This window comes from Centroberyx affinis, unplaced genomic scaffold (genome assembly GCF_046629955.1).
Source record: "Centroberyx affinis isolate AG114_WGS23_722 - 3 ecotype Tasmania unplaced genomic scaffold, CSIRO-AGI_Caff_v1 ptg003638l_1, whole genome shotgun sequence".
Taxonomy (NCBI): domain Eukaryota; kingdom Metazoa; phylum Chordata; class Actinopteri; order Beryciformes; family Berycidae; genus Centroberyx; species Centroberyx affinis.
The window spans coordinates 7,094-34,376 of NW_027281547.1; the positions used below are offsets into that span (position 1 = coordinate 7,094).

General features: G+C 44.0%; 1 protein-coding gene across 1 annotated transcript in view; it reads right to left on the reverse strand.

The window, feature by feature from the left end:
• Window positions 1-7,626: 7,626 nt before the first annotated feature.
• The window catches only part of LOC139661887 (fibrosin-1-like protein), a gene marked incomplete at its 3' end in the record, with an annotated part of 70,373 nt that continues 50,716 nt past the window's right edge, over window positions 7,627-27,283 (reverse strand). The window contains exon 2 of the mRNA XM_071540456.1: window positions 7,627-7,854. Within this exon, the coding sequence (XP_071396557.1) occupies window positions 7,627-7,854 (228 nt within the window). The remainder of the gene's footprint in view (window positions 7,855-27,283) is intronic.

A 27,283-nucleotide genomic window follows, 5' to 3' on the forward strand; every position in this document is an offset into this window, starting at 1 on the left:
TTAGCCTGCAGGAGGTGGGGGGGTGGGGGTTTGGAATAATAGAGTGAAGTGTCCGGAGATGTTCTGTTATATGACATTGTTAGCGGGAGAGGGGGGAGGGGGGAGTATACAGCATAGAGCGGAGAGCAGCACTAATGGAGGGAGATGGGGATGTGTGTGTGTGTGTGTGTGTCTATCCGTCGTGCTGCTTGACCGAGTCAGCATTATGTGTTATTCATGACCCCCCATTTGAAGCACAGTGAAGGTCAAAGCCGTGTTGGCGCTCACTGCACGTCCGGCACTCTCCAGCTGGTTTTCTGATATCTCCTACTGGAGAACGGCATCCTGGGGCAGATTAACACCAAAACTAAACAATGCAGGATAGGGTTAGACTGGTGTGTCTGTTTACGGATATTGGCCGATATCAGATATGATGAATTTGATGTAGTTTGATGACATATTTCATTTTTACAGCGTCAAAAAAGATTGCACTTTCGGCTCAAAAGTCCCATGTTTACATCCTAATCTATACTTTCCTCACTGAAAATGCTTTGTTCTAGAATATGCCAACAGGTGCACATGACCTGAGCAAAGATATTAACTTCAATAAGGCTGAGATGGAATTACCTGGACTACCTCGCTTTGTTTTTGGTGGTCCTACAAGTTTCGACTGACATGAACGTGAAGACTGAATATTAATTTTTGGGTGAAATATCCTTTTAAGGAGCTTTCAACTCACCTAAATTCATTTCATTAGTATTGATTTCAATGGAGAGTTTTTGTGTCTAAACGCTGTTTCAGAGGCTTTTCCACCCACTGTAAATGCTTGGTGTGAAAATAGTGAACTTTGCAGATGCTGAATATCAGCACAAACCATTGGCTGTTCCAATCCAAAAAAATATCAGTACAACCTGTATCAGTTGATTCAGGACATATTCTCTGGAGAGTGGAGAGAGAGGAGAAGGTCCAGCCAACATGTGTGACCGCTGGAGAAATGGCTCCTGACAGGAGTGTGACTGAGAGGAGAAGAATAGAAGGAGACCTTGGTGCACACACACACACACACACACGCACGCACACACACTCGACCACTCCTGAGGTCTTGACGGGGCTTGTAATTGGATCAAGTCAGTCCCAGTCCCCGCTCCCCCCCCCCCCCCTCCTGTGAAGAACTCTGCTCCGACACCACAGCGCCTGTCCTCCGGCGAGACTCTGGCACCCCGGGGTGCCTCGAGGAGCCCCACACATCACCGCGCCTGCAGATCACAGTGTGTGACATACACTAGGGACACCTCTTCTGACTGGAGAGAGAGAGAGAATGAGAGAGAGAGGAGGAATAGATAGAAATACCGAGAGAAAACGAGAGAGTGCGTAGGAGAGAGAGGAGCGGGGGCAAGATCAAGGACAAAGTAAGAAAAGCTCCAGCTAAGTGCACTTCTGTTGGTCACTTGAGTGGAGGGTCTGGTAAAGTATACAGGGGTCACATTGAACGAATGACCCTGTCAGTATAGTGTATTGTATCGAAACAATATGACCTTTGTCAGGAGGTCAAATAAAAGCTGTCGGGCCCCTGAAACATCAAAAACCCCAGCTCGCTATTCAAGCTCCCCTCCCCCGGACGCTCTGTAAAATTACAGAGCTTTTCTCAGGCTTTTAATCAGCCTCTCGATTCTATTTGATATCAAAGCGTGGAGGAAGGTCCACACAGGCGTACGCGAACACCTGCTTCAATGTCCAGATGGCCGCTTTGTGTGCCCCCTTCTCCCACCGCAGCCACCACAAAAGTAAAGTCGAGGCGCGCACGTGTCGGTGTGCGCACATCCATCTGCTGGCCTCTGTGCTCGTTGCGTGAAAAGACATGCGCTCATGTATGTAAGGGAGAGCGCGCGTGTGTGTGTGTGTGTGTGTGTGTGTGTGTGTGTCATGGTATCGGGAGCTAACTTGCCAGCGAGGAAAAGTGTGAATACTAAACAACCACATGGACTGCGATAGAGTCCGTTTGCGCCACTGCCAAGGACGTTTTTCTGTGGCAGATAAAAAAAAAAAGAAAAAAAAAACAAAAAAACACAAAGGGCCCCTCATCGAACCCCCGGTCCATCTGGACGCGGGCGTGCTTTGTATGCATGGGATTTTCGACCATGAGAGACGATTACAGAGCGCATGATAAGACGACTGGAGGAGGAGGAGGAAGAGGAGGAGGAGGGGGGGGGTTGTTGAGGAGGAAAACACAGGGCGATAGAGAGGTAAAGAAGATCTCTCTCCTTAGCTCTTACTCCAATTCTTCTCCTGGTACTTCGCTCTTACATGGTCGCTCTGGGAATACCGCGACGGCACTGAGGTCACGACCTTTGAACCCCTTCATACTTGTCGGTTGATGCACTCATTGTGAGTCGCTCCGGATAACAGTGTCAGCCTTGAAATGAAAACGGAATGTAAACGGACGGGGGGGACTGTGCGAAAGTGTGAAACTAGATTCTATCTTGAAGAAATATACAGTATTTAAGCTGCACTAGGCGAGATTTGTCTGTATAAACAAACCCATCTTATCAGCCTAAATCACTAAGTGGGGCTTTAACAGAAAATAGTTCCATCACCACTAATTGAGACGTTACAGATTCACCTTATTCGATCAAATGAAATTCTACTGTTGGTATATACACTTCTCCACCCAGAGAAAGTGACGAATTGAAACTTTAGTTTACTGTTTACTTCCTGAAATTCACTTTACTGATGCCATGCTGCATTGTTTCTTGTTTTTGAAGTCTACAAAATTCAAACAGTTGCCTCTCACTGCCCTCTGGGCCCACCGATGTGCGCCATTGCCTAGCGCAGCTTTAAATACACAACACTATAGACAACTAAAGCCCGGCCTTTCAAGTATGCTTTATGAAAACCTGGCTGAACCCAAGGGCCTTTTACTCCTTGGCGGGCTACAGTGGGATCTTTAGTACCCCAGATAAGATTAGAAGACATATTTTACTCGCTAGTTCTCGAACACAGACAGACAGTGAAACACAGAGTTTAGAGAGACAAGAAAGATGAAAGAAAACAACCTGACGCGAGGAGGGGGGGAAAAAAAAAAAAAAAAAAAGGGAAGAGCTTGGCAAGGTAAGAAGGTAAGAAAGAGGGATAGGGAAACACCGGGGGGAGAGGCAGCCAACAGTGCTTTACAGATCGGTCCAGCTGGGACAGGATGCGGCGTCTCCAGCTATCGATGGATCACAGGGCCGAGGTGGTTCTTTTTGAGGGGAGTTTCACAAACGCCTCGCCTCGCGGTATCAATAGCCGGCGCTGGAAGCCACAGCCAGGATCTGCCTCAAAAGCTCTTACAAGGCACCGGAGAGACATTCAACACCGACGCATGAACGACACAGAAAAGTCTTTGCCAGAGGGCCGGCGTTCGCAGCTGTCGCGTAAAGACCGCATAACCGCAATTTCGTTGACTTTTACATGGTCATTTTGATGTGTCGAGTTCGTCCCGTGACCCTCGGGCCCTCGAAACCTGGTAAAACTCCCACTGTGTAATTTCAGAAATAGCTGCACATCAGCGAGGAAAATAAGCATTCTGTTTTGCATTCCTCAAACGCTTCTTTTTTGCAGATATGCGGTTTAGCCGGCAAACAGCGATACACTATAATTTCCAGGTAGGTGCATTTGTTGATGCACACCCGGGGCACTGCTTGTTTCGAGATGCACCAGGGAAGCACAAAAACATACCAAAGAAATAGATACGTAGCTACTTATTCACGCGTGAGCAGATTGTTGACTTCATAAATGTTTTTCAAGTGGCATTAAGATCATTTTGGAAGCATGAAAACACCAAACAAATAGATTTTTAGTTAGTCATTTAAGCTACAGGGTCAAGATTGCTTAGGTTACTTATTCTAATCTAAAAAGAACTAACTTTTCTGCCTTGGCTTTCATTTCTTTACCTAGCACTTCTCCATCATGCATGCCAGGGACACAGGAATACTTTACTGCTGTTGGGTAAAAACTTGTATTCAACTTTGAAGGATCTGAGAAAAACAGCCTTGTTTTTAGCTTGAAAACTTGAAAATCACCCAAACTGAAGTTAGGAGGTTTTCAGAGGACAGCAGCGATTTGTTTGGTATTATCTGGGTGCTGAGGCTCTGACCTTTGTACTCCTTACTATTAGTTGCTTGTAATCTAGTAATTGAAGCTTTTTCTACTGTTGCACTTGCGCTAAGTTGCTCTACAGCTAAACACCTACATTCTAAATGCCTCTTACAAAACCAAATATCACAGCCAGACTCATTTTCAGCCGTGCCGACTTCCTTAGGAAATCTTATCTAAGAGAGATATTTTGGTCAGTGGTGGAGGCCCAAGGGCTACACAGCCTCATTATTTAGTTCGGCTTCCTGACTACATTTCCCCCTCTTATCCTCAACAGCACTATGGTGGATCTTGGCCGCGGGACAGCAGCATAAAAACATCCGCCCATTTAAACAAACTGTTAATACATAGATGGGCTATCTCACTGTGCCAGACTGTGACTCAATAGGCTCCGCTCAGCAGTGCGCTTCGGGCCGAGGATATTGGCAGCACTCTGAGGGAGGTACACGCAAAACAAAGAGCAAACCACTCATGTAGCTATGGTGAAGGGAAACAAGAATGGCGCTGAGACAATTAGCAGCGATATAGTCTGGGGTAAGCCCACCTGAAGGCGGCTTACCCGCCTTTTGATTTATGAAATACAAACATTTCTGTTAGCACCAGTCCTCATCAGTGTTTACCCGTCACACATGCCTCCCCTTCATGTAGGTCCAAATCCTATTTGGGTGATTCCCTCCAGTTATTACAATACTCCTTCTATGCTGCTTTCATTTCAGAAAGCAAACAGCACAAAGCATCGCTATCCAAAACAACAAGAGAGCGACTGCGACGGCAAAGGAACTTCCACATTCAACACCTAGGTAAGATAAATCACTGACAGCAACATATGAAAAGCCACTGCTGACACTAATGTAATAAAAATCACCATTGACACCTAGACGGTATGAGTCACAGGTTAATCCCAATGTAGGAAAAGTCGCTGGTAACACCATTAACAGGTGTAGCGAACACAGATGTAGGTCACTGCTGGCAGCAACATGTGAAAAGTCACTGTTAATGCAAAGACAAGAAAAAACACTGCTGGCATCAAATGCAGAAGTCAGAAAGTTACTACTATGAAATCACTTCAGACAGCAGTGTGTTAAAAATCAATGCTGACACCAGTGTAAAAATGTCAGTACTTGCACCAAAATCATTAAAGTCCTTAGATACTGCAAAACTGCCACTACAAGCACCAAATTAAGAAAGCTGACACCAAGAAAGGTCTGACAACAGCAAGTGAAAGGAAAAGTCAGTGCTGATGCCAAAATATGAGTAACATCACCAATAGCACTACAAAAGGCACTGCTGGCATGACTTAAGGAAGATTCAGATTCAGTCCCACAGAACATTTTTGCGGCGATGGCATTGAGTTCTTTCTGAGGATTGTGGGAGTTGTGTGAAAATGTGCTGTTAAAGTGTGACGATTCATAGTTCAGGTTACGCTTTCACAATAATACATTCACTTATGTTTATTAAAGGATAATACTGGTGTTCAGGATCAGGACTCGTTTTCCTCCCTCCGGAAGAAGGCACTTGCTGCCATTTATTCTTGCACATTATGAAAAACATCTTCCACAGACGTGAAAATTGCCCGAGTTAGATAATGCATTTGGTTTTGTCAAAGTTTCTGTTTTATCCTTATTCCATTGTGCCTGAGTTGAGTGTTTCAGGGCTTAAAGGAAAAAAACACTCTGAGCCTGAACCACCATCGCACCATTTATTTCTCTATAAAACTAGTCCAATAACAAGAACAATGAAAACAATTGAAACATTTCTGTGCTGAATGAATGAGTATTCAACACACAGCATTATTATTCAATAAACCTAGTGCAATAAGGATAACTGTGGAGCCCCCCGGGGGTCACCTGGTTTTCTTACAATTTACTCCTAAACCGTGCCCATGGATTAGTAAACCATGCGCACAGATTTGTAATATCTACGTTGATAACATCAAACTTTTAGGCCTATATACAGTGAGCCAGAGCCATTACACACAGCTTGGCATACATATAGTGAGCTGTAATAGCCATTAGGCACCTAGGCCATATGTTTTGGTGACAATATGAAACCTCAGAAATTACTCCCTATAAATCATGCTTGTAGAAAAAGCATGTTAATTAAATTTTATATGCAACTCTGTGGGCCGCTGTGGTGTCCCTGTTTGACGTTATCAATATACATATTACAAACCCGTGCGCACTGATTACTAATTGGAGAGCATGGTTTACTAATACATGCGCACGGTTTACTATTCCGTGCATGGAGCCGTGCGCGGTTTACCAATCGGTGCCCGTATGGATTTCAATTCAATCAATTATTTTTTTCTTACCAGGTGACCCCTGGGGGGCTCTGTAGAGAACAGCCAAAGCAATGCCACATTTTGATGCTGAATGACGACTGTAAATTGTGAAAGACAGATCACGGTCCGGTCTGTCATTGCTGCTGGAGCGGAGTGGCAGGTGTAACTATTGCTCCCGGTGTGGTCAGATATGGGAGTGCAGCACAGCGGTGTTGTGTCTGGGATTGACCTCGTGTGGAAAGAGCACTTTGTTTCTGCTGGTTGAGCACACAGTGCAGAACAAACACCCGGTTCCCTTCATTTGTCGCACCAAGTGTCAAACGGTTTCCCGTCTCCACCCGTTTATTCAATCCATACCTATCGCCGTTTGTTTTTTACTCCTGTCTCAGTGACGCATGTATCTTCACCAGCTTTCATAAACTTCGTTTCCATATTTCAGCTGTGCTACACTACGGAATCGGTGCTACATTGTGATAGAAAATAGCTTGCTGTTCATTGGATAAAAAAAAAAGTTGCTCGCATTCCATTGGTAAATGTAAAATATTGCTTTGCTTCGCTGAATATGATTGGATAAAACGCATCAAAAACAAGCATTTTTTGTTGAAAATAGTTTGTGAATCTAAAACGTCCATATGCTGGAAATCCAGCACCTGGCCTGAGGTCTTTAAGCCCTGGTGTTTTCATATCAGGGCTGCATTACATTACGCTCTGTTTACTGTCAATCATCTGACACCCACAGGGAGAAATGGAACTCTCTGCCAGGAAATAATCCCTCAAAAACATGTCGCCTCGCAAACTTTATTGTCACATCATTGTCTTTGTTAATAACAATAATAATTTAACGGTAAATAACACCAGTATTCTCCTTTAAGTAGGTGCTCCTCAATAAAAAACACACTGGATTTGAAGAAAATGATTTTCTCCAGCGCTGTACACTGTGATGCAGTGAAAACGCACAGGTTCAGAGGAATAAAGTGTCTCAGTGAAGGGAATTTACCTCTTGATGACTACGGCACAGTGGTAAAAAGTCACTGCTGTCACAAGAATAAGTAAGTCACACCTGACATCAGCTAGTATTCAGCTCTTTTTTCAGCATGTATGTATTTAAAACCCCATATTGGCTGAACCTATCAGCACAAAATGAGGCTTAAGCAGTGTTCTCTCTGCAAACACGGCCTCAGAGAACTTTGCTGACAGTGACTTTAAATGAAAAACAGAAAGCCGACACCGACCGTTTTGTTCTTCTTGGAGTAGGTCTTCTTCAGCAGCCTCTCGGTCATCCTCTCCTGCTCCCGCTGGGCGTGGTGGAGGAAGCCGTTCTCCAGGGGGTCCATGATGGGCTGGACGTTCTCCTCCTCCTCCTCCTCCACCTCCTCCTCGTCCTTCCTCTGCCGCTTCGCCGCCTTTTTCTCCTTCCAGCGCTCCTTCTTCTCCTGCGTCTTCACCACTCCCGTCTTCTTCTGTGGAGAGAGAGAGAGAGAGAAGGGGGCGGGGGAGAGACCGTGTGAAATGCCTGATTTATTTAGAAAGACGATGGCGTTCAGCGTTCGATTCATTTAAAACCCGTGTTCGACTTTTGATTTATTTAAAAAAAATACACCAGCTTTTTTAGAAATTTAGAAGATGCTAAAAGATGAGAGAAAGAGTGTGTGTGTGTGTGTGTGTGAGAGAAAGCAATAGATACATAGCCAAGAATCAAATCAGAGCCTGCTTTGCCTGTTTCCCTCTATATTCTGTGCCTATCTGTCTCTATATAAACAGTTAGGGAGAATAGTTATAGAGAGACAAAGTCTGACATAAGTTTGTAGGCTGTAAATTTAGCATTACTGCCATTTGGTCTGTAGTCCAAAATCCCTGAGGAAAGTATGTGATTTGAAAGTAACGGCAAAAATAAAGTTTGTGCTACACAGAGACTTACTAGCTTTAATACATTGTGTTCTGTGAAATAAAATACATCAACTAACATCAACTTTGTGAATTTCTTTATACTTTGGCTTTTTTTTAATATGGATTGTTGCTAGCAAAATGGTAATTCTGCTAGCAACAATCAGTCGTTAGCCTGTAGCTAGCAACAACTCGAAAACCCAACCACTGGAAGACAATTGACAACTAACAAGAACAAGGCAACTAACTACATATGAACAATAACAACTATGCAATTCAACACCACATGAAAATCTTAATTTGATTGTAGCCTACAACACAGTCAGGACAAGATCAAGTCCCCATGAAATGAGCTCCCATTACTTTGACTTCCTGAAAGACACAGTCCCTTGGTGACTTCATGCTGCACTAGTAGGCGTAAATATACATTTCTAACCAACAATCAGATTTTTGAACAATCCCGCCCCTCCACACCCCTCCCATCAAATAAAACAGCCTTTCTCTCCCTGACTCATATTCCATTGGTTTATACTTTTGATTGATCCCTCACTGCATTATGTCCCGCCCCAACATCCTGTTTCAACAGGAAATGCATCAAATCCAGGAAGTAAAGATGCCATTTCATGGGCTCTCTTGCTCACGGCCTCATGGTTAAAGCAACACTGTTGTAGTCCGCTTTCCCTGATTAGCATTTCGTTAGCAAAAATCAATATTAAAAGTAACTAAAATATCATAATTCACTAAGTTGATGCTAGTGGATGTATTTTAACCCCTGGGACAGAATATAGAAGGCCTATATCTCATGGGTATCCATTCAACACAGCTCTTATTTTCAGCAATTTTGAAAAGGCAACTCATATTTTCCATAGGGATTTTGGACTACACAGCAAATGCAAATCTATCCAAAATGACATCTTCCGCTTGTGGCCTCTATTGTCTCAAGGATTTTCACACAAACAATAAAAAAAAAAAAAAATACACCAAGTGAAACAAAGATACCTTGGGCTGCCTAAGAGCAAGATAAAACAAAAAAAAGTGAGAAGTTAGATATCAGATAGACAGATAGACAGCTCGATAGAAAGATGGATTGGCAGGAGATGAATGTATGAAAGAAAACAGGGAGGGCTTGCCGCTGCTGGCAAACAGTGAAGCGTGCAGCCCCTCCACCGCCGGCTTATACAGAGCAAGCAAACACTCGAGCAGAGAGAGGCAGCGCTGACTCTCTCTCTAAAGTCATCTTTAATCCTGTCAACAGCAGAACAATGCCTTACTGGAGCCCATAATCACTTTATGGCTCAGATATAATGAGCTTATGATATGAAGTGCTGCTTTAACACACACTGGAGAAAATACAGTCACTCTACACTTACACTATGACCAAGCAATTTCCCCCCCTTTAACTAATCATTCCTTTCACGCTCCGGTTACAGCCTGTATGGAACTGCTGTTTATTTATTGGAATTCAAACACCATTTGTAACTGCTTGGTATCTTACGCAGTAGTGCTTACTTTCTCCCACCCAGTATTGCATAACCGGGCAAAATGTCACTATGTAGTAGTACTAGTAGTAATAATAATAATAATAATATCATATGGTATCACACTGTTATAAAAGCTGTAAGTATACACATATACTTGTGTTCTATTTTTGTACCATACTGTATTTATGATGGTGCTTGTGCCGACCCCATTCGTCCAGGGTTTAATAGAGCAGTGGTCTTCAATCCTGATCCTCAGGACCTGCTGCTTTTCTATCCTCACAGCTAGTTAATTGCAGTTAATCGCATTCATCTGGCCTCCCAAGTGTAAATCAGTCCCTGATTAGATGGCTACAATGAAAACCAGCAGGGCTCTGAGACCTGAGGAGCATTGAAAACCACCGTAATAGAGTAGTTATCTGTGTATCTATTTATGTGTCTATCTATCTGCCAGTCTGTCCAGGTTTTCCTATATTGATTGTATAACATGTAAATTAACAGATGCTGTGATGCACTAAACTGGTGTTCAAGCCTGACATTTCTTGTCAACGTAGTTCACAAAAAAACACTGAAAGCATATTAGCGTAATCCAATGCCCATAATTCAGTGTTCCTATGACACACTGTGCACATGGTGTCAGTCAAACAGTGGAGGTACAGTATATTCACTCAGGTGGTACTGGCCCATATGACATAAACTGAAAAGAGGGACAAAGAAACACAGCTTATGTGATACAGTGTTTTGAAGAGGCAGCCCATTTGTAATTGGCTGTATGTCGTATTTGCTTCACAAAACTGATCATAATCAGATGGGTGTGTTATAGTCAAATGATGTTGATGGCTAATAAAGTCAGAGACTTTAGTGTCTAAACAAAGATAAGACACTGAAATGAAATGTCAACGACACGTAGCAAAACTATTGCCTACTTAGATAAACACACTCAGCTGATAAAAACAACTTAAAGTCCATAGACTGAACAGCGAAATAAAGACTAGCAGGCCACTCAACCTGTGGGAAACACTGCTGCCTGCCTGCCTGCCTGCCTGCCTGCCTGCCTGCCTGCCTGCCTGCCTGCCTGCCTGCCTGCCTGTCTGTGTGTGTGTCTACTGATTGAATTTTAACCTCCTCCTGGGCTCCAGCTGCCTGTTATTTCCAGAGCTCATCTGGCCCGAGCGGAGCTGGTGATGTGCTGTCGGTTGGTGAAGCCCGTCGGTGGAGATCACAGTGTGTCTGAATGGCGGACGACACGCCGCTGCTTGAAGCCACGTGGAGGCCACAGCCCGGGGCCGCCAGTTCACGTTTCAACATCTGTTCGCGGCCGGCGGCGCCCGGCCCGACTGCAGCGGGCTCAGCGGTCCATCTGAATAATCAAATTATTGGCTCCGAGGGAGAGAGGTTAGCAGATGGCTAGCACATAGGCTATAAGCCCCATAACCGCTAACGCAACGCCACCGATACCTTCCTCCAGAAAAGGTGTTTACATGAACTGCAAAAAATGTCCATGGAAAGGAAAAAGGGGAAATATTATGACCACAAATATGTTCTCATGGCATGAAAATAATCTAAGCCCAGGCAATAATGTGGGTTTGAAAGTTAAAAACCCTTAAATTGGAGAGGGTGAAGACATTAAAAGCCTCATCAGGGTGTTCCAGTCTTGAGCTTGGATTTGTTTTTGTGCTACAATAATATATTTGTGGTCGAAATATTTCTTTGCTCACTTTCCAGTACAATTCCTAGCAGCCAGGAGCACCTGTGGTTGTTTGGGGATACATGAAGCAGACCTAGTCGGCAGATTTTTTTTGTTTAAAGGAAAACAAGATTTTAAGACTCAATACAACGCTAACAGAGATGGATTTTTTCTGGAGGGAAAACAATTTCTTCCAGGCCGTGCCAAAGTACACATCTTACAGCAAACATGTAAATCAGGCATGGGCAAGGTTTGCCTTCTCTAGGGTGTCTGCAAGATTCATCAATTTATGTAGAAGACCAAGTATGCAACTGCAATTAACAGGAAAATGAAAACAACTGTGGACCGTGTCAGAATATGGATCTGTGTGATCATTTTAAAGACCATTTTTAAGACCTCTAAAACGGAATTGGCTTTAGTTAACTGTATTCAAGACATTAAGGCCTTGTTAGACGTGTTTTCTACCAATACTGATACAGTATATCTTTAAATTTGACCATTTTCACGCCCCAAGAATTCCAAAAAATACAAGGATTCAGTCTTTCCCCCAGAATGTTATTCTTGTCAGGGTGGAAGTCTCTGAAACAACATTTAGACCATCATGGGACACTAAAACCCTCCGCTCAAACCAATACAAATGAAATTGGGTGGGTTAACAGCTCCTTCAGGCAGAGCGAGGCAGGTTTCACTGCAGGTTTTTATAGACTGTTGAGTAAAAATCCTCCCACACCACACTGAAATGATTTCTCTGGTCAGACATCTGAAATGAAAATAACAGTAATAATAACATATTCACTCACTGCGGTCACGGAGGAACCTCCATCATATTGGAGGTGGATACTTACTGGGTGATATCCAATTTTTAACAACATCCCAATATCAGCCCAATTTATCGGCAAACTAATATATCGGTCTAACCCTTGTTCGGGTAATATAATTTCAGACAATTTAATACAAATTTCCAGGACCTGCAGACACCATGTTGTTCCTCTGTAATGTATTTTAACGGCATGACAAAAGGGCGCTGGGCTAACCCGGCTCTCGGGCTGACTCCACTTTGAGAGGAGGTTTAATGTCATTACGCTGACATCACACGGCGGCTCCGAGCGGCGCTCCTCGCCCTCTGAAGGCAACGCATTAATTTCTCATGAGGGACCAGACAGCACTAGCAGGCCACTTGTCATGCAATTCATTACCCAGAGAGCCATCTTTGAAGCGTCGTTACGGGGACAAAGCGGCTACAAACTGACAACAAAGGACGCCGAGAGCGCGGCCAGGTGTTTCCCCACCTCTTTAGGCCGCTCTGACCCTCCAGGATGACCCGACCATCAATATTCATCAAGTCGGGAGGGGGGATGGATTGGCAGGTCGGCGTAATTGAATTTGCATGCTGCATCCCGACTCCTTGGTTATTGGTATTAATACCAGCATGTCCAAGTAAACAAACCTGGGTTTAGCAGTGGGATCAATTAAACATCTACTGGCAGACATGTGGAGTCTTATTAGGATGCTGGTGATGCCCCAATGGTCGTCATCTTCTCCATTCAGTCATGGCAAAAAAAAACACAAGATATTAAAGACTACAACAACTTTTTAGAGGTTTTTGGTTCACCTTTGGCCGATATCTGACAAAAACACTGGCACCAAAATCGTCTCTGGTAGATAGTTGTGTCCGGTGCGCATGCTAACACTTTAGCATACAGTATGTTAAATAGTCGTAGGCAATTAGCATTATCCAAAGTATGAAGATAAACCTTATAGTAATCCAAAGTTGTTGTTTTTTGTTGTTCTGTAGATTCATAACTTCTGTAAACCAAATCTCACCTAGTGAAGTCCATTACGAATCAACAGCGCAAAAATACTTTAGCATTCTGGCTAACTTCGCTTACTTCCAAAAGTTACTCTCAAAGTCTCTCAGGAAGCAAAGGTCTTCTGCCATAAAAGTACATTATTTTTGTTGAATTTTATGTCTATTTTACCAATCCCCTAAGCAAGCCTGGCGGGTTCAGATGCATGTCATTAAAATTAACTAACCATCCAGCCTCAGAGCTGCTGCTGCAAGTTCTCATTTTCTCACTTTTACGATAATGCTAAAGGATGTGTCATTATAACAAATCTGTGTGTTCTTTGGAAAAACATGCATGTCAGAGTCAGTCAAGTCAGAAGATACGTTAATAATGTTGTCCCAAAGAAGACACAGATGTGTTAAAAATGAGACATCGTATTTTAGAGTGTAATCACCAATGATTGCTTGACATACTGTATGCTAAAGCGTTAGCATGTGCACCGGACAGAGCTATCTACCAGAGACACAGAGATGATTTTGGTGCCAATCCTCTTATCAAATATTGGGTAAAGTGACCAATGGGCCAAAATCCCCAAATTCGGTGTAGTCCCTTAACCTTCAAGTGATAGCTACACTTTAACCCCTAGCTGTGGACACAAACACCAATGACCTAAACAAAAACTTCTGCTTCGAGGACATGATCTTAGAACAAGTAGGATGACCTGCCTTTTTTTTTTTTTGAGATCTTGTCATTTGTTCAAGAAGATAGCTGAAACCAAAGCAAAACTGCATTGGAAAAAAGTGAAATTCTCTCAGCTCACTGGCAGATTTGTTTCAGTTGATTTAAGACACACTATGAACTACTAATCAACACTGACGTCGGACAGGTAAACACAAATGTAGCCTAGATGTAAGTACAGTATGGCTTACACACACACACACACACAAATACACACAAACATATGCATGGCCAGTAAAAACAGAGAGAAATCATGTCACCATCTGGAAAGCTTTGCTTGTGAAAAGTTGGAAATGTGGACCATGTGGACAAGAGCAAGGAGCTCGGACCTGACCCAGGAACAGCCGCTACATACACCACAGCCGCCGTCGCCAGGATTAGCTATGATCATACATCTAAGCCCAACGCTAGAGAGGCACAGTGACAAAGCATAGCTGCCAACTCTCCTTTATTTCCCACGAGTCTCTATTAATTTCTCATTCATTTCCATAACCTTTAATTGGACAAACTGGTCCGATTGGAGAACCTTCCTTATTTTACCCCGTTCAATCTGGGGCAGACATGTGACAGCGACAACGAGCGGAGAATAAGTGGCTTGAGATAGAAAAAAAAACGAGCCAGAGAAAAACAAAGGGGATGGAGGGAAGAAAAAGAGGTGAGGAGAGGATAAGGAAGAGGACAGAGAGAGAGAGAGAAACAGAAACAGAGATAGTGTGAGCGTGGAGGGGGGAACAGGAGAGACCGCTCGACTGGTTTGACCCGACCGCGTTACCGTGGCAACAGCATGGGAGAGCTTTGTTGCTGTTCCAGATTGCATGGGGAGCGGAGCGTGTGTGTGCGTGCGCGCAGCTGACTGTGTGTGTGTGTGTGTGTGTGTGTGTGTGCATGTGTGTGGGTATGAGTGCACAGTGCATAAAATCCTACACAGGTTTCCATGCCGGCAACAGGAAAGTGCATGGCTTTACATGGTTATGCAGGGGCCTTGAGATCCACCGTAGAAGCACATTCAGCTCCCAAAGGAAGGTTTATGCATTCTGCACAGAGGAATGTCAGCAACCCTGGAGCTGGTTCCTAAGAGGGGTAGGGGGTCTACATGAGGCATGCATAAACCAGAAGGCAAAGGAGGTTCACAAACGGAGCCTCGAGCGCTCGAAAAGAAAAATAGACAGGGTGTGTGAAGAGAGAGAGAGAGAGAGAGAGAGAGAAGGAGAGAGAGAGAGAGATGGCAGTGTCTAATGCACATCATCACGTTTTCCCTGGCCCGCTCTCCTCTTTCCGAAGCCAGTAATTATTTAGGAGACACAAAGAGCTCTGCAGGGGACACATCCCTCGACATTAAGCAATGCTACAGAGAGGTTAGAGGGCCCTCTTCAAACAGTCAATGATGCCACTGAAGGCCCACCTACGAGTAGATCTGGATCAAAACTGTACATGAAATACTTCCAAATTGCTTTGTGCATTAAGTTGAGGCTGCACTGAGTGCTGCATGAGCAGTGTTTGGATGTCTAGGAAAAAATGGATTGGATCTATTGTGTCAAACAAGTTCAAATAAGTCTCAGAAAAATGTGAACTATGTTCAACTGATTGGTTTGCTGTTACATCGGGCACATATTGGCCTTTTGGATAACAGCCAGTCAGCGTACTGTACAAGAACCATCAGAATTAGTATATGTGTATAGTTTGATGCCCTGAACATTTCATTCAGAATTGCATCAAATGGGTCAAATGTCATACTTTGGAGTACAAGTTTTAAGGAAAACATCACTGTTCATCCTCATGTAATGACAAATCCAATGATACTGTGTAAAGAAATACAATGAAATTGCAATTTTAAGAGAACCAAGAACATTTTTATTTCATTATCTATGACAATCAGACTTGTGGGAAAATGGCATCTCAATGGTTCTCTTAAAATTGAATTTTTTTTGGTATTTTATTACACAATTCATTGTCATTATACAATGATCTGAACAGTAAAGTTTTACTTAACAACATTATATTTCGTGGCCATCAAATCATTGGTGTAACTACATGTATTTCCTTGTTGGTGACTCAGGAAGTTTGAGACATCAGGTCCACTGCCAAACCCTGAGCTCCATAAAGGTATTTCCCAGCTGAAAGAATTTTCTAGTAGTATTGACTATCTCTGAAAGCAGAGGCGAACATCATTCAACAGGGAGTCAGTTTTCAACTAGTAAGTCCGTCTTTCCCATATGACATGAACGCAGCAGAAGAGAAAGATTTGCAACACCACTCCAGCAATGTTTACTCCTTTGAAGCTGCCGGTGAGGCTATGCAGATTTATTGCTCGGCTGCTGGACTGATTCTGTGCACATTAGCGAGGCTCTTGGCGGGTGTGCGTAAATCACGGCGGCCCTGTCACGACTTGGACCGCGCCGCCGATTTAACCGCGCGGCACATGTGACGCTAAGCAGAGCTAACGCCGCGCACACCCCTCCCACCTAATGCTGCTGTCAGCTACATCAAACACACCTTTAATTAACTTACAGCATACACTCTCATTTATACCCTGCCACCCCCCCCCCCCCACCCCCTCCTCTTTCTCTCAAAAGCATATAATCAGAGGGTTATTGCCTGGAAGAGGGAATAGAGGGAGCGCATTGTGTGCCAAGAAGCTTATCAGGCTGTGAACAAGAGAAAGCACACATTTCTACAGTGATCAATGTCGCATAATTGGCTAGCACAAGGATTAAATGAACCGAATCCTTTTTTCTCTTTTGTTAATAGATCTGGTGCATTTTTTCCTGTTCGTTTGACTTCCCGGTTAGAGGCCTAATCCTTTGTGAGTGTAAGCTAGTTTCTGGGCCGCGTTGACGTACGGTGTGTGTGTGTGTGTGTGTTACGGCAGAGGAGGGGAGTGAACGGAGGATGCGAGGTGTTAATCCCCTGCCGGGTCAGCCTGCCGCTACACTCATCCGACGAGCAGGAGCCAACCCGCCGGGGGAGGTCTCTCCGCTTCTCTCCCTCCCCTTTCTTTGTCACACACTTTTTGTCATTCCCTTTCTCTTGCCTTCTCTCTTTCGCAACACCGCATATAACGCCGCATTCATATCATGTGGGAATAGCTGTCTGGAATTATTTGACGGCTGAAAGCGCCGACTCGGAAGCCTTCACACACTCGTTTGAAGCCGTCAAGACACCGTGATTGACGTTTTCTGTAGTTTTTTTTGGGGGGGTTTTGTCACAATAATTATTCTCAGCTTTTTAACACTTAACACACACGCACACACTTGGTGAGAACATTTGAACATTATGTTTTACAGCAAACCAAAAGCTGCGTTATGTGATGAGAATTGTCGATTTTATTTGTTTGCTTTTGTTTTTTTAATTCATATATTCGTACACTGATGTATTTCTTTGTGGGTGATGTCAGACTTCAGGAACTTGAAGAAATCGGGTCGGTCGCCAAACCAACAAGAAGTACTTTTACCACCTGAAGGCCGACAAGAATGGTATTTTCTAGTATTTCAAACCAGAAAGCTGAGATGAATGGTGTGTTCAAGGAGGAAGCACCTATCTCCCATTTTTCCATTGTGACATGAATGCAGCATTAGCACCCACATCTCTCTCTCTCTCACTCTCCCTCTCTCTCCAAGGTTACTCTAGTGAACTTGAAAATGAAAAAAATGCTTTGTGCATTGAGTGCTACATAAGTGGTGTTAGGACATCTAGGAAAAACTGGATTGGATCTATTGTACCACACCAGTTCAGATCAAGTCACAGAAAACTATCTGAACTAGTGTTAGACTGAGATATTGGTTTGCTGATACATCGGGCAAATATTGGTCTTTTATTAAAAATTGGATAACAGCCAGTCAGCGTGATGTACAAGAATCGTTCAGATTTGTGTAAAAGCATCAGAATTGGTATGCATGTACAGCTTGATGCCCTGAACATTTTCACAATCAGAGCCATATACAAATTGTATTTCATTGTATTTAGATTCTAAATTCTTCTTCCTTCTGTCCTTCAGGTTTTAGGCTTCTGACCATTAGCGAAATACAATGTGGAGAAAAAATCTAGTCATGAATAAACTGTCAGTACTTCAGGAATTAAGACAATATCTAATATGCTCAGTATCTACAAGCATTATCAAAAGTAAGACGACTAACCTTTTAGTAATACATAAATGGTCTTATTATATGGCCTGCAGATTCATAAATTAAAAAAATAGAAATATCACTAAGTCAATATAGCTGATTAATCCAGGTTTATTTCTGCAACCATGTATGCATCTGCAGTACAGTGATTTGTAGCTGTACACAGTCTCCCATCAGCCCATCTGCTCCTATGGAAATAAATCACTCCAAGTCTCGCGGTAACACAGAACTTCCCTCAGAGAAAGTAGTCCCTGCTAGTTCTATTTTCATACCATATTCTACAGATTGGGATAATGCTGGTGGCTTACTATCACTCAACATAGTGTATGCTAAAGTGTTAGCATGCAGCACCGGAGCCAACCATCTACCGGGGACACATGGATGATTCTGGTGTCTGTGCTCTCATCACTGAACTTACTCCCAAAAAAACTTGGTGTGTTCCTTTAAGAGCCCCGGGCCTGGACAGGAATGCTGGGCAGACGGGGATAAGCCAGTCCCCTCCCCTTCCTCCTCCTCCTCCTCCTCCTCCTCCCCCTCTTCTGGGCCATCACTGGGCCTCCGAATCACTCACCTCCATGTCCACACCTACACCTGCATCTTAACCTCCACAGCCTCTGTCTATTGGCACTGCTATCCTTCTCTTCTCCCTTCTTTCTTGCTAGTTTTACAAGCGTGCGCGTGTTTATGTACGCGAATGTGAATTATGTATATCTCTGCCTGTGTGTGCATGTAAGTATTCCTATGGTTGTGTACGTTGCTGTGAGAGTGTGTAGGTGTGTAAGTGTTTCTATGGTTCTGTAGATTGCTTTGTGCTTTGTGCATGTGTGTCTATGTGTGATAGCGTGTGTACATGTGAACTATTTCGAGGGTTGTTTATATCGCAGTGAGAGAGCGTGAGTAGGTGTGTGCGTGTCAGTGCGCCTAGGGTTGTGCACGTGTGTGTGTGTGTGCGTGTGAGTGTCAGTGTTTATTTAGCATACATGTGTGAGGGCTGAATTGGCTCCCGGAGTGACACCATCTGGCCAGCCGGTGCTGAGGGGAGAGGAATGGGGGGAATGCGGCGACAACAGGGCGGTGCAGCGCAACAATAAACCCCGGCTTTAAATCTGTTTAATGGCTCTGACAAGTGCCCAGGAAACAAGAGAGCAGAGGCAGCCACTCCCCACCACGGGGATAAAAGAGACAGGAGGAGAGAGAGAGACACAAAGAGGGATGGAGTCCATCAAGATTCCTCCGCCGAGTTCCACTTTTCCGTGACAGAATTATAGCCGCATTTCCATGACTTTTTTTTTCATTGTTTTGGCTGTCTACAACTATCACCTGGCACTTATATAACTAGGGTTTTTTGGTGCTCATAAGGCATTATAAGGCAGCATAAGTGGATTATAAGCAATCGTGAGTGCATGATTATTAGAATCAGAGCATGACATAGCCTAATAAATAACATGTCCAAAAAATGTAGGGGGTTGAATGCTTTATGGAAACAGTGTGGCTGATGATACAGTATTATATTCTAATTTTTCTTCAGTTTCTCTATACTTCCAATGGGCTCATAATCTGCTTGTAATGTATCACAACAAAAGTCAACTCCCAAACAGGTGAAGTATTTATGAATACATTTCTATGACATATCCAACACTTTTTGGATGTGTATCATTCTCTGATTTCTCCGTTTTCTAGCTGCGGAATTTTTTTTTTCCAAATGCCATGACTTTTATAGCTTTTCCATGGGGAATCCTGGTGAATAATGGACAGACTGCATTAGTTTTTGTTATACGTCAGTTGCAGTTTTGACCGCATTGATTTAAAGCTAATTTCTGTCATTTTTGTCATTCATCAGTTTGAATGTGAGGAACATCATTTCCATTTGCCAAACATTTTTTATGGATGAAGCCACCAGTCTTGTGGTGTTAACACTAAGCCAGCTAAGATTCTGACCATTCTACACCTACAGAGTCCCACACATAAGAACAACAGATTAACATGACAGGCATTTAACAAAGCTTCCAGTGCAACAGCAGAATAGGTTAAACTCCTAAATTGCCAATATTACAATGAGTTAATAGTACACAGTCAAAGCCACAAGTGCCCTGATAAAAGATGGAATAAATAATCCTTGAATATACATATAAAGGTGAAGTAGGTGAAGAATATTTTTTTTACCAGAGGAGCAAGATTACATGCAAGCTGAAGAGGAAGAATAAGCTTAATGCAACAGCAGAAAAAGCATAATTTCATTCCAGCAAACAGCCAGTAACTAGTAGCTGCTGCTCTGTATCTGAGCCTGACCTTTGACCTCGCTGTGGAGGGAGGAGGGCAAGGAAAAAGAGGATTTCCCTACAAGGATCAATAAATGACTCATTACTGGCCAAAATAACAGCGCCAAGACAATATAGCATGATCAACAAAGCAAGCAGCCTAGTAATCAAAAAGTGTATGGTTCATTAAGTGCTAGCTACCCATCATGCACTAGCAGATACCACAGGTCTAGGCTCCCACAGGCTCCTCAGAGTCTTTCTGAGGAGGCCAGCTCCGGCCTGTGAACCTCCCACCCATTGTCACAGGAAGCTCCCTGCTCTCTGCTGCTCGGCCCACACGCTGCAGCCCGAAATACAGCCGGGTGTCATTCCTCGGGTTTCTCCTTCCCTCGCGCTCTCGCCACAGAGAGAGAGAGAGAGAGAGAGAGAGGAAGTGTTGCCTCGGCAACATCTTCCTCCCGCTCCGCTCCCATTGGCGGAGCAGAACAACAAATAAACTCCTCGAAAATGTGTAATGTGGCTCTCACGCTGTCAACAAATCAATCCGGCACATTCCCTCACCGACTGCCGAAGATGTTTTACATTGGGAAAGCTGTGCTAGAAAACACACCGGGGACCGAGCCGATGTTCAAGATAATCATCGTCGGTTTTGAATATTAACGGCGAAATAAAAACATTTTTTCCCCCCATCTGTTACTGAAAGCTCACAGTTTGACAGTCGTTCTCCCGCTCTCTTCTGCACAAAAGCAAATCAAAACAAAAAGGAAAAAAAAAAAAAAGCGAGTTTCCTTTCCTCCGCCGCCGACTAACTGGGAAGACGGCGGAGGTGTTTTTCTGACGTCGGGCGCGTCCCGCCGCGCGGTGAACCGGTCTGAGGAGCCGGCTTTGTTCACGCAGCGGGAGGCTGACAGAGAGGAGGAATCCCAGCCGACAGAGGAGGTGAAGCCTCGGTACACGCTCAGATCTGTCTGCAGTCACATCAAAACCTGGCATCTGCAAAAAGCCCGTTCCTCAAGAATTTTGCCAGCCGTGCATTTCTGAACTTGTGTCATGGGGTTTGACTGGGCTTCATGAGCCCAGCGGTCAGGAATCTCCCTCAACCTATAAAGGACGCACTAGAGCTGGATGATAATTCAATATTATCGTTTATCGTCTTTCAGTGGGATTATATTGTGATGATATGGTGATTTTGGGATATCGAGATGCACAATGCTGCTGTCTGAACTGATGAGAACAAGCTAATTTTATTTAGAAACTCAGACAAAATGAAGTATGGTCGGAATATTATGTGAAAATTTCAGTTTAGTTTGACATCACACCAAACATTACCATTCGGTTCAATATGATGAACATTAATTTGATTATTTAACGTGATTTCGCTTGTTTGAACCATATCGTCATATACATCGATACCGAAAAAAATCCTTATGATTATCGTGATATTGATTTCAACCATATCGTCCAGCCCTAGGACACACACCTTAAAATTCAAGTAAAAAACATGAAAATTCTCGTTACAAGGTTTTCCCATCTTTACTCCAGGGTAAACCCCTGCTGACTCAGCCAAAAAAAAAAAAAAACGACTTCTGCCCTCAAGGAACTTTACGAAGATCTGAAAAGATGTGTGGCTGGTATAAATAATACAGCGCAACACCACGCAAAACCTCTTAACTCTCTCAGTGGAAACTTCTCGACTTTTCGGAAGGCTGCTGATTCGAATGCCTGGATCTACTGGGAATATCTCGGCGCTGGAAAGTGAATGAGTCACACTCTTCGTTCCCTCAACAACAACAACTGCTGCTGCCTGGTGTGCCCTTGAGCAAGGCACCTAACCCCCCAGGCTACTGCTGTCTATAAGAACGTGTTAAACAAAGCTTAATAAGCGTATAATGAGACAGAGCAGCCTCCTGTCCTGCACAGCAGCCAATCAAAACCGGTTTCCTCTGGCCAGTACGGTGACACGGTGAGCAGCAGTAAGTGTCGGTACCTTTAAAAAGAAGCCAGCTTTCTCCGCCTTACTGCTAAATCAACACCGGGAGGGTTGAGTCATCATTTTCCAAAGAAAACTGGTGGATTTCACAAGGGAAATAACAGAGTTTTTCTTGAAATTTCAATTCGGTGAGTTTTGAAAAGCAGAAATCTCAGCCCTCGGTGAAGAAACCGCTAAGTCACCGGTACCGATCAACAACCCCATCAACTCCCTGCAGATTTATTATGGTCATTTTGCCTCACGTATTGTCCCTTTAACCCTCTACAGCTACAAGGCCTCCGACGGACACAAGGTTGGGCACGAGCAAGAATGTTTGGCTTTGGAGCGCTTTATCGGCCTTAAAAGTAATCACCACTTCTTCCGAAAATCCGTGTTAAAACGAGACACACGCTGGAATGCGAGTGTGGGTGTTCGGTCTGCCTATTACCAAAAAAAAAAAAAAAAAAAAATCAGGGCTGATGCTGTGTGACAGAGAGGAAAAAGAGCCGCCACACAGAGAATGAGACGTCTTGTCAGAGGCAACAAAACCGGCTCTCGTCTCAGGACTAAAAAAAAAAAAAAAAACCCGAACCCACAGCGCTCCCTCACCAGTGAGTCAGCCTGAGAACTGATGCCATCACACCATTTGCCTGACTGGATACAGATGGCTGACACCCTCTCTGTGTGTGTGTGTGTGTGTGTGGCACTCAAAGAAACGTGCCACCAAAGGCCTCCCTCACCTTTGAGAGTGTGTGTGTGTGTGTGTGTGTGTGCTCCCATGGGGAACCGCCAACGCCACCCTCACTCCAACTCACTCGCTTTGCAGTTAACACACATTATGCACCTGTCTGCTCTCTCTTTCTTGCTTTCTCTCTCTCTCTCTCACACACACACACACATACACATGCAATTCCCATTTCTGTATTCTCTCAGCAGTTTAACTTTCTCCCTTTTAGCCTCCTCCTGGCTGTTTTGAGTCTTCTGGTTCTCTGTAATGCGCACACACACACACACACACACACACACACACACACACACACACACACAGAGTGCAGCAGTTTCTCATTCTTCTTCTCACACTCACACCATACACCTCTCTCGCCCCAACACATACACACACACGCGATGTAGCCATCTCTCACACGATACACCTCTCTCTCTCTCACACCTGCAAACAATGCACTTGTTTCCCTCCCTCTCCCTCCTTGCCCACACACACACATACACACACACACACACACACACACATCCGCCTAACTCTCCCTATTCTCCCTTTCTCACGCACACTCACACACGCCTCTATCCCTCCGTCCCTCAGCTGTCAGCCTGGCATTTCTCCCAGATCTCCCTTTCCCCCTCCTCCTCCTCCTCCTCCTCCTCATGGCTGCTTCAGGTGGTCAACCTCGCCACCTCCATGTGTGTGTGTGTGTGTGTCTGTGAGCCATGTAATTACAGACAAAGGCAACGCTCCTGGGCGACATGGCGGTTCATCAAAGAGCAGAGGGAGGGATGAACAGATGAGAGGGGAGGAGAGAGGCAGACGGCGACGTGGGATGCAAGGTCGTCTTTTGTAGTTTCGAGTGTTTGGTGTGTGGGTAAGATGTTCCCGAAAAGTTCTTCATCATCACATGACAAGCTGCTGATTATGGATTATGGATGATTATGGATGTTATTCTAAATGTGACTTAATTCATAAATGTGAATTACACACATTACTCACATTTAGAATAACATGTGGAGAGATAGTGTCTGATGTCATTTTCAGTTCTTTGCATTAATTTAAAATCTGACTCAATTTAACCGCCAAGTACATAAAATGTGCAAATGTGACATGTGTCAACTAGAGAAATTCCTGTATATTTAACGTAGTTGGTGGTTAAACTGATTCAGATTCAGGTTTTAAATCGATGCATAGAACTGAAAATGACATTTAGCACAAAGATAGGTGGAGTCCAATAACTATACAACAGCAATATCTCGCACAATGTCTTGTTGTCCTCGTGTGCCAGTGAAACACAGTAAGCTGTCAAAATGTTTCTCCACCAATGTCACCGAGACAAATTCCTGTGCGTTTACCGAACCTGGCAATTAAATTCTGATTTTAAACCGAGGCGGAGAGCTGCATTTTAAGACGCGGTCGGGAATAACATCGGGGCACGCGGTGATGCAAAAACAAGATAGGGCTAACATGTTTATCCCGCCTCCGCCAAACACACGCACACACACACACACACACACACACAGCCTGCCCCCTCATCTCTCTTCTGCCCAGTGCAGATCCTTGACCGGGACGCTTGTTTGAAAAACCAGAGGTCAAACCATAAAGCAATTACGCCGGCAAGTCATCAACCAAGAGCTGACAGCAATACAATTACCTCCAGGCTGTAGTGGCCTGCAGCAGGCCAGCCAGCGAGCAGAGAGAGAGGGAGGGAGGGAGAGAGAGAGAGGGAGAGAGAGAGAGAGGGGGCTATGTTTAACTCTGGATGCAACCAGCTTCATGTACAGTATAATTGCGCCCTGCCGAGTGCTCTTTAATCCTCTGTTTAACAGGTAGAGAGCAGCGCTGGGGGGGAAAAGGAGAGCGAGAAAGAAAGAGAGAGAGAGACATCTATTATGTGTTACCCAAGGCCTTGGCACCGGGCCACTTCACCCGGGAGGAAGATAGAGAGAGATAGGGAGAGAGTGTCAGGAGAGAGAGAGAGAGAGAGTGGAGAACACAGATTGATCTCGTTCCCCCCCCCCCCCCCCCGCACAGCTCTGCAGTCAAGGCTCGCAATACCGCCGGCTGACAACTCACTCCTGAGGGATGTGAATAATTACTGGAGATGATGGAGAGAGAGAGAGAGAGAGAGAGAGGGGTGGTCACTACAATGGAGGCGACTGTGATCTCCGATGTACCCTTACAGCTTTTGCATGTTCCGCATAATCATATATGCTCGGCTTGCAAGATTTATTATCTGCGGTGGCTGTAAAAGGTATTCACCCCCCCCCCTGGACTCTTTGCACTTTTTCTTGTGCTATTACGGGTAGTTCAAAGGAGATTTATTTGGGCTTTTTGGGGGATAATGCACATTTGCACATTGTTTTATTATTATTTTTTTTTTTATTTCAGAGAATGGGTGGCTGTTGCCTAGAGGTTATAGAAGCAGCTTGTGGCCGGAAAGAAGAAGAAGGAGAATGCATATGGTTAAGTTTTCTCTACATATGGTTTCTCAAGGTGAACAGCTAGTAATGCACATGCAAATCTGCACATCTTATACATGGATGAAGTGAATGCATTGATAAGGTGAATAGTCCTGGTGTGCAGACTCATTTTCAGTGACACTTTCTAGACACTTTCTCTGCATCTGTATGGCCTTCTGGAAACCCGGGAATGTGAAAATAACTCAAATTTATGTATATTCTTTGTTTCCTGCTCTGTCCAATTACTATATGCTGCTGCAATGATCCAATTTTCCCCACAGGGATCATAAAAGTTTCATCTTGTCTTAATCTACGCAGTCCTCTTTCCTATCAACGTGGAGTGGAAAGTCGAGAGATTTATCTAAATGGATAAAATTCCAATAACAGACAAAATCTGGTTTGTAAAACTATTCACCCTCTTTACTCACTTGGGCTATATTGGCTCACTGGAGAAAACTTTTCTCACCATATATTATTCAGTCTTCATCTTTAGGTAAAACCCAGACATTTTGAATATATTGTCTGTTCAAAATTGCTCTAATTTTCTTGCGGGGAAGTCTTATACTCGATACACTTTAATGGTATTTTAGGCTAAAGGGTATAAGTAGAATAGTGTGAAACAGTGTGGAATACCTCTGTCACTTATGGGTGGTATTATATTCCAGTTCCTGTGGTTACAAATAACAAATAAACCCCCTATCACTACATCACTGCATTTAAAAGTACAGCAGGTGAACTATCAGCGCACTTTCACTTCCTTAAGTTTACTATTACATCCTTTATTTGAACAACGATTAACAATTCTACAGTTATCACCAAAATCAATATGGTGTGAACCCATTAATGAATTGTGTTTTGTTTTGAAATTTTACATTTTATATACTGTTTTCATAATGTTGCTCCTGCTTAAAAGTCTAGTATGCCGAAAAGGTAAACGAGAGAGAGAGAGACAGAGAGAGAGGGAGAGAGAGAGAGCACACTATTAGCCTTTTATAAAAAATTGGATAGTTGTCTAATATGATGGATATGATGCATGATGATATGATTGATTACATATTTATTGTCAGATTGATCAATATTTAATTGGTTGGGAAGCTCTTAACCTGAAATGATTCAGGTTAATAATTCTTCTACAGATTCTACATTTATGCATATATACAAGTATGCATGAATATGTTTATTATTATTAGTAGTGGAGTTTTAGTGTCTAAATGCTGTTTCAGAGGCTTTTCCACCCTGACAAGAATCAAATTCTGCGGGAAAATGAACCGAATATTGCCACAAAATATCTGTTGTATTGGCAGATTGAATCCAAAGGCCGCCTCCCTTCAGGAAGCGGCCTGTCAGTCACCCAGCGGGGCGTGTAAAAGTACACAGCGTCGGCCGGCCCGGCCCGAGGACGACTCATCGCCCCCGCGGTGATGGCGGGTCCCCCCCCCCGGGCCGGCCACGCCACCCGGCCCGCTCAGGCGTTACCCGGCGCTGCGCTCTCAGGCGTGGGACGGGACCCGAGGTGGGAACAGCACTCCGGGCCGAGAGTACTGTCAAAACGTGTTCAAGTCGAGTGTGAAGTGTGATGGGAAAAAAAAAAAAAAAAAACGGCGTTACTTCCTCTTAGGTGACGACAGATGAATCCGGATGTGAGGGTGAGTCTCGTGAAAAGTGCGCTAGCGGCAGTTTACGGGAGACAGGTAAAGAAATGAAACCTGGCTGCTTGGGTTTCTCACCTCAGGATTCAGTTGTTATCCACCCTGCTTTACAAGCTACACCACCTGCCAGGTAGG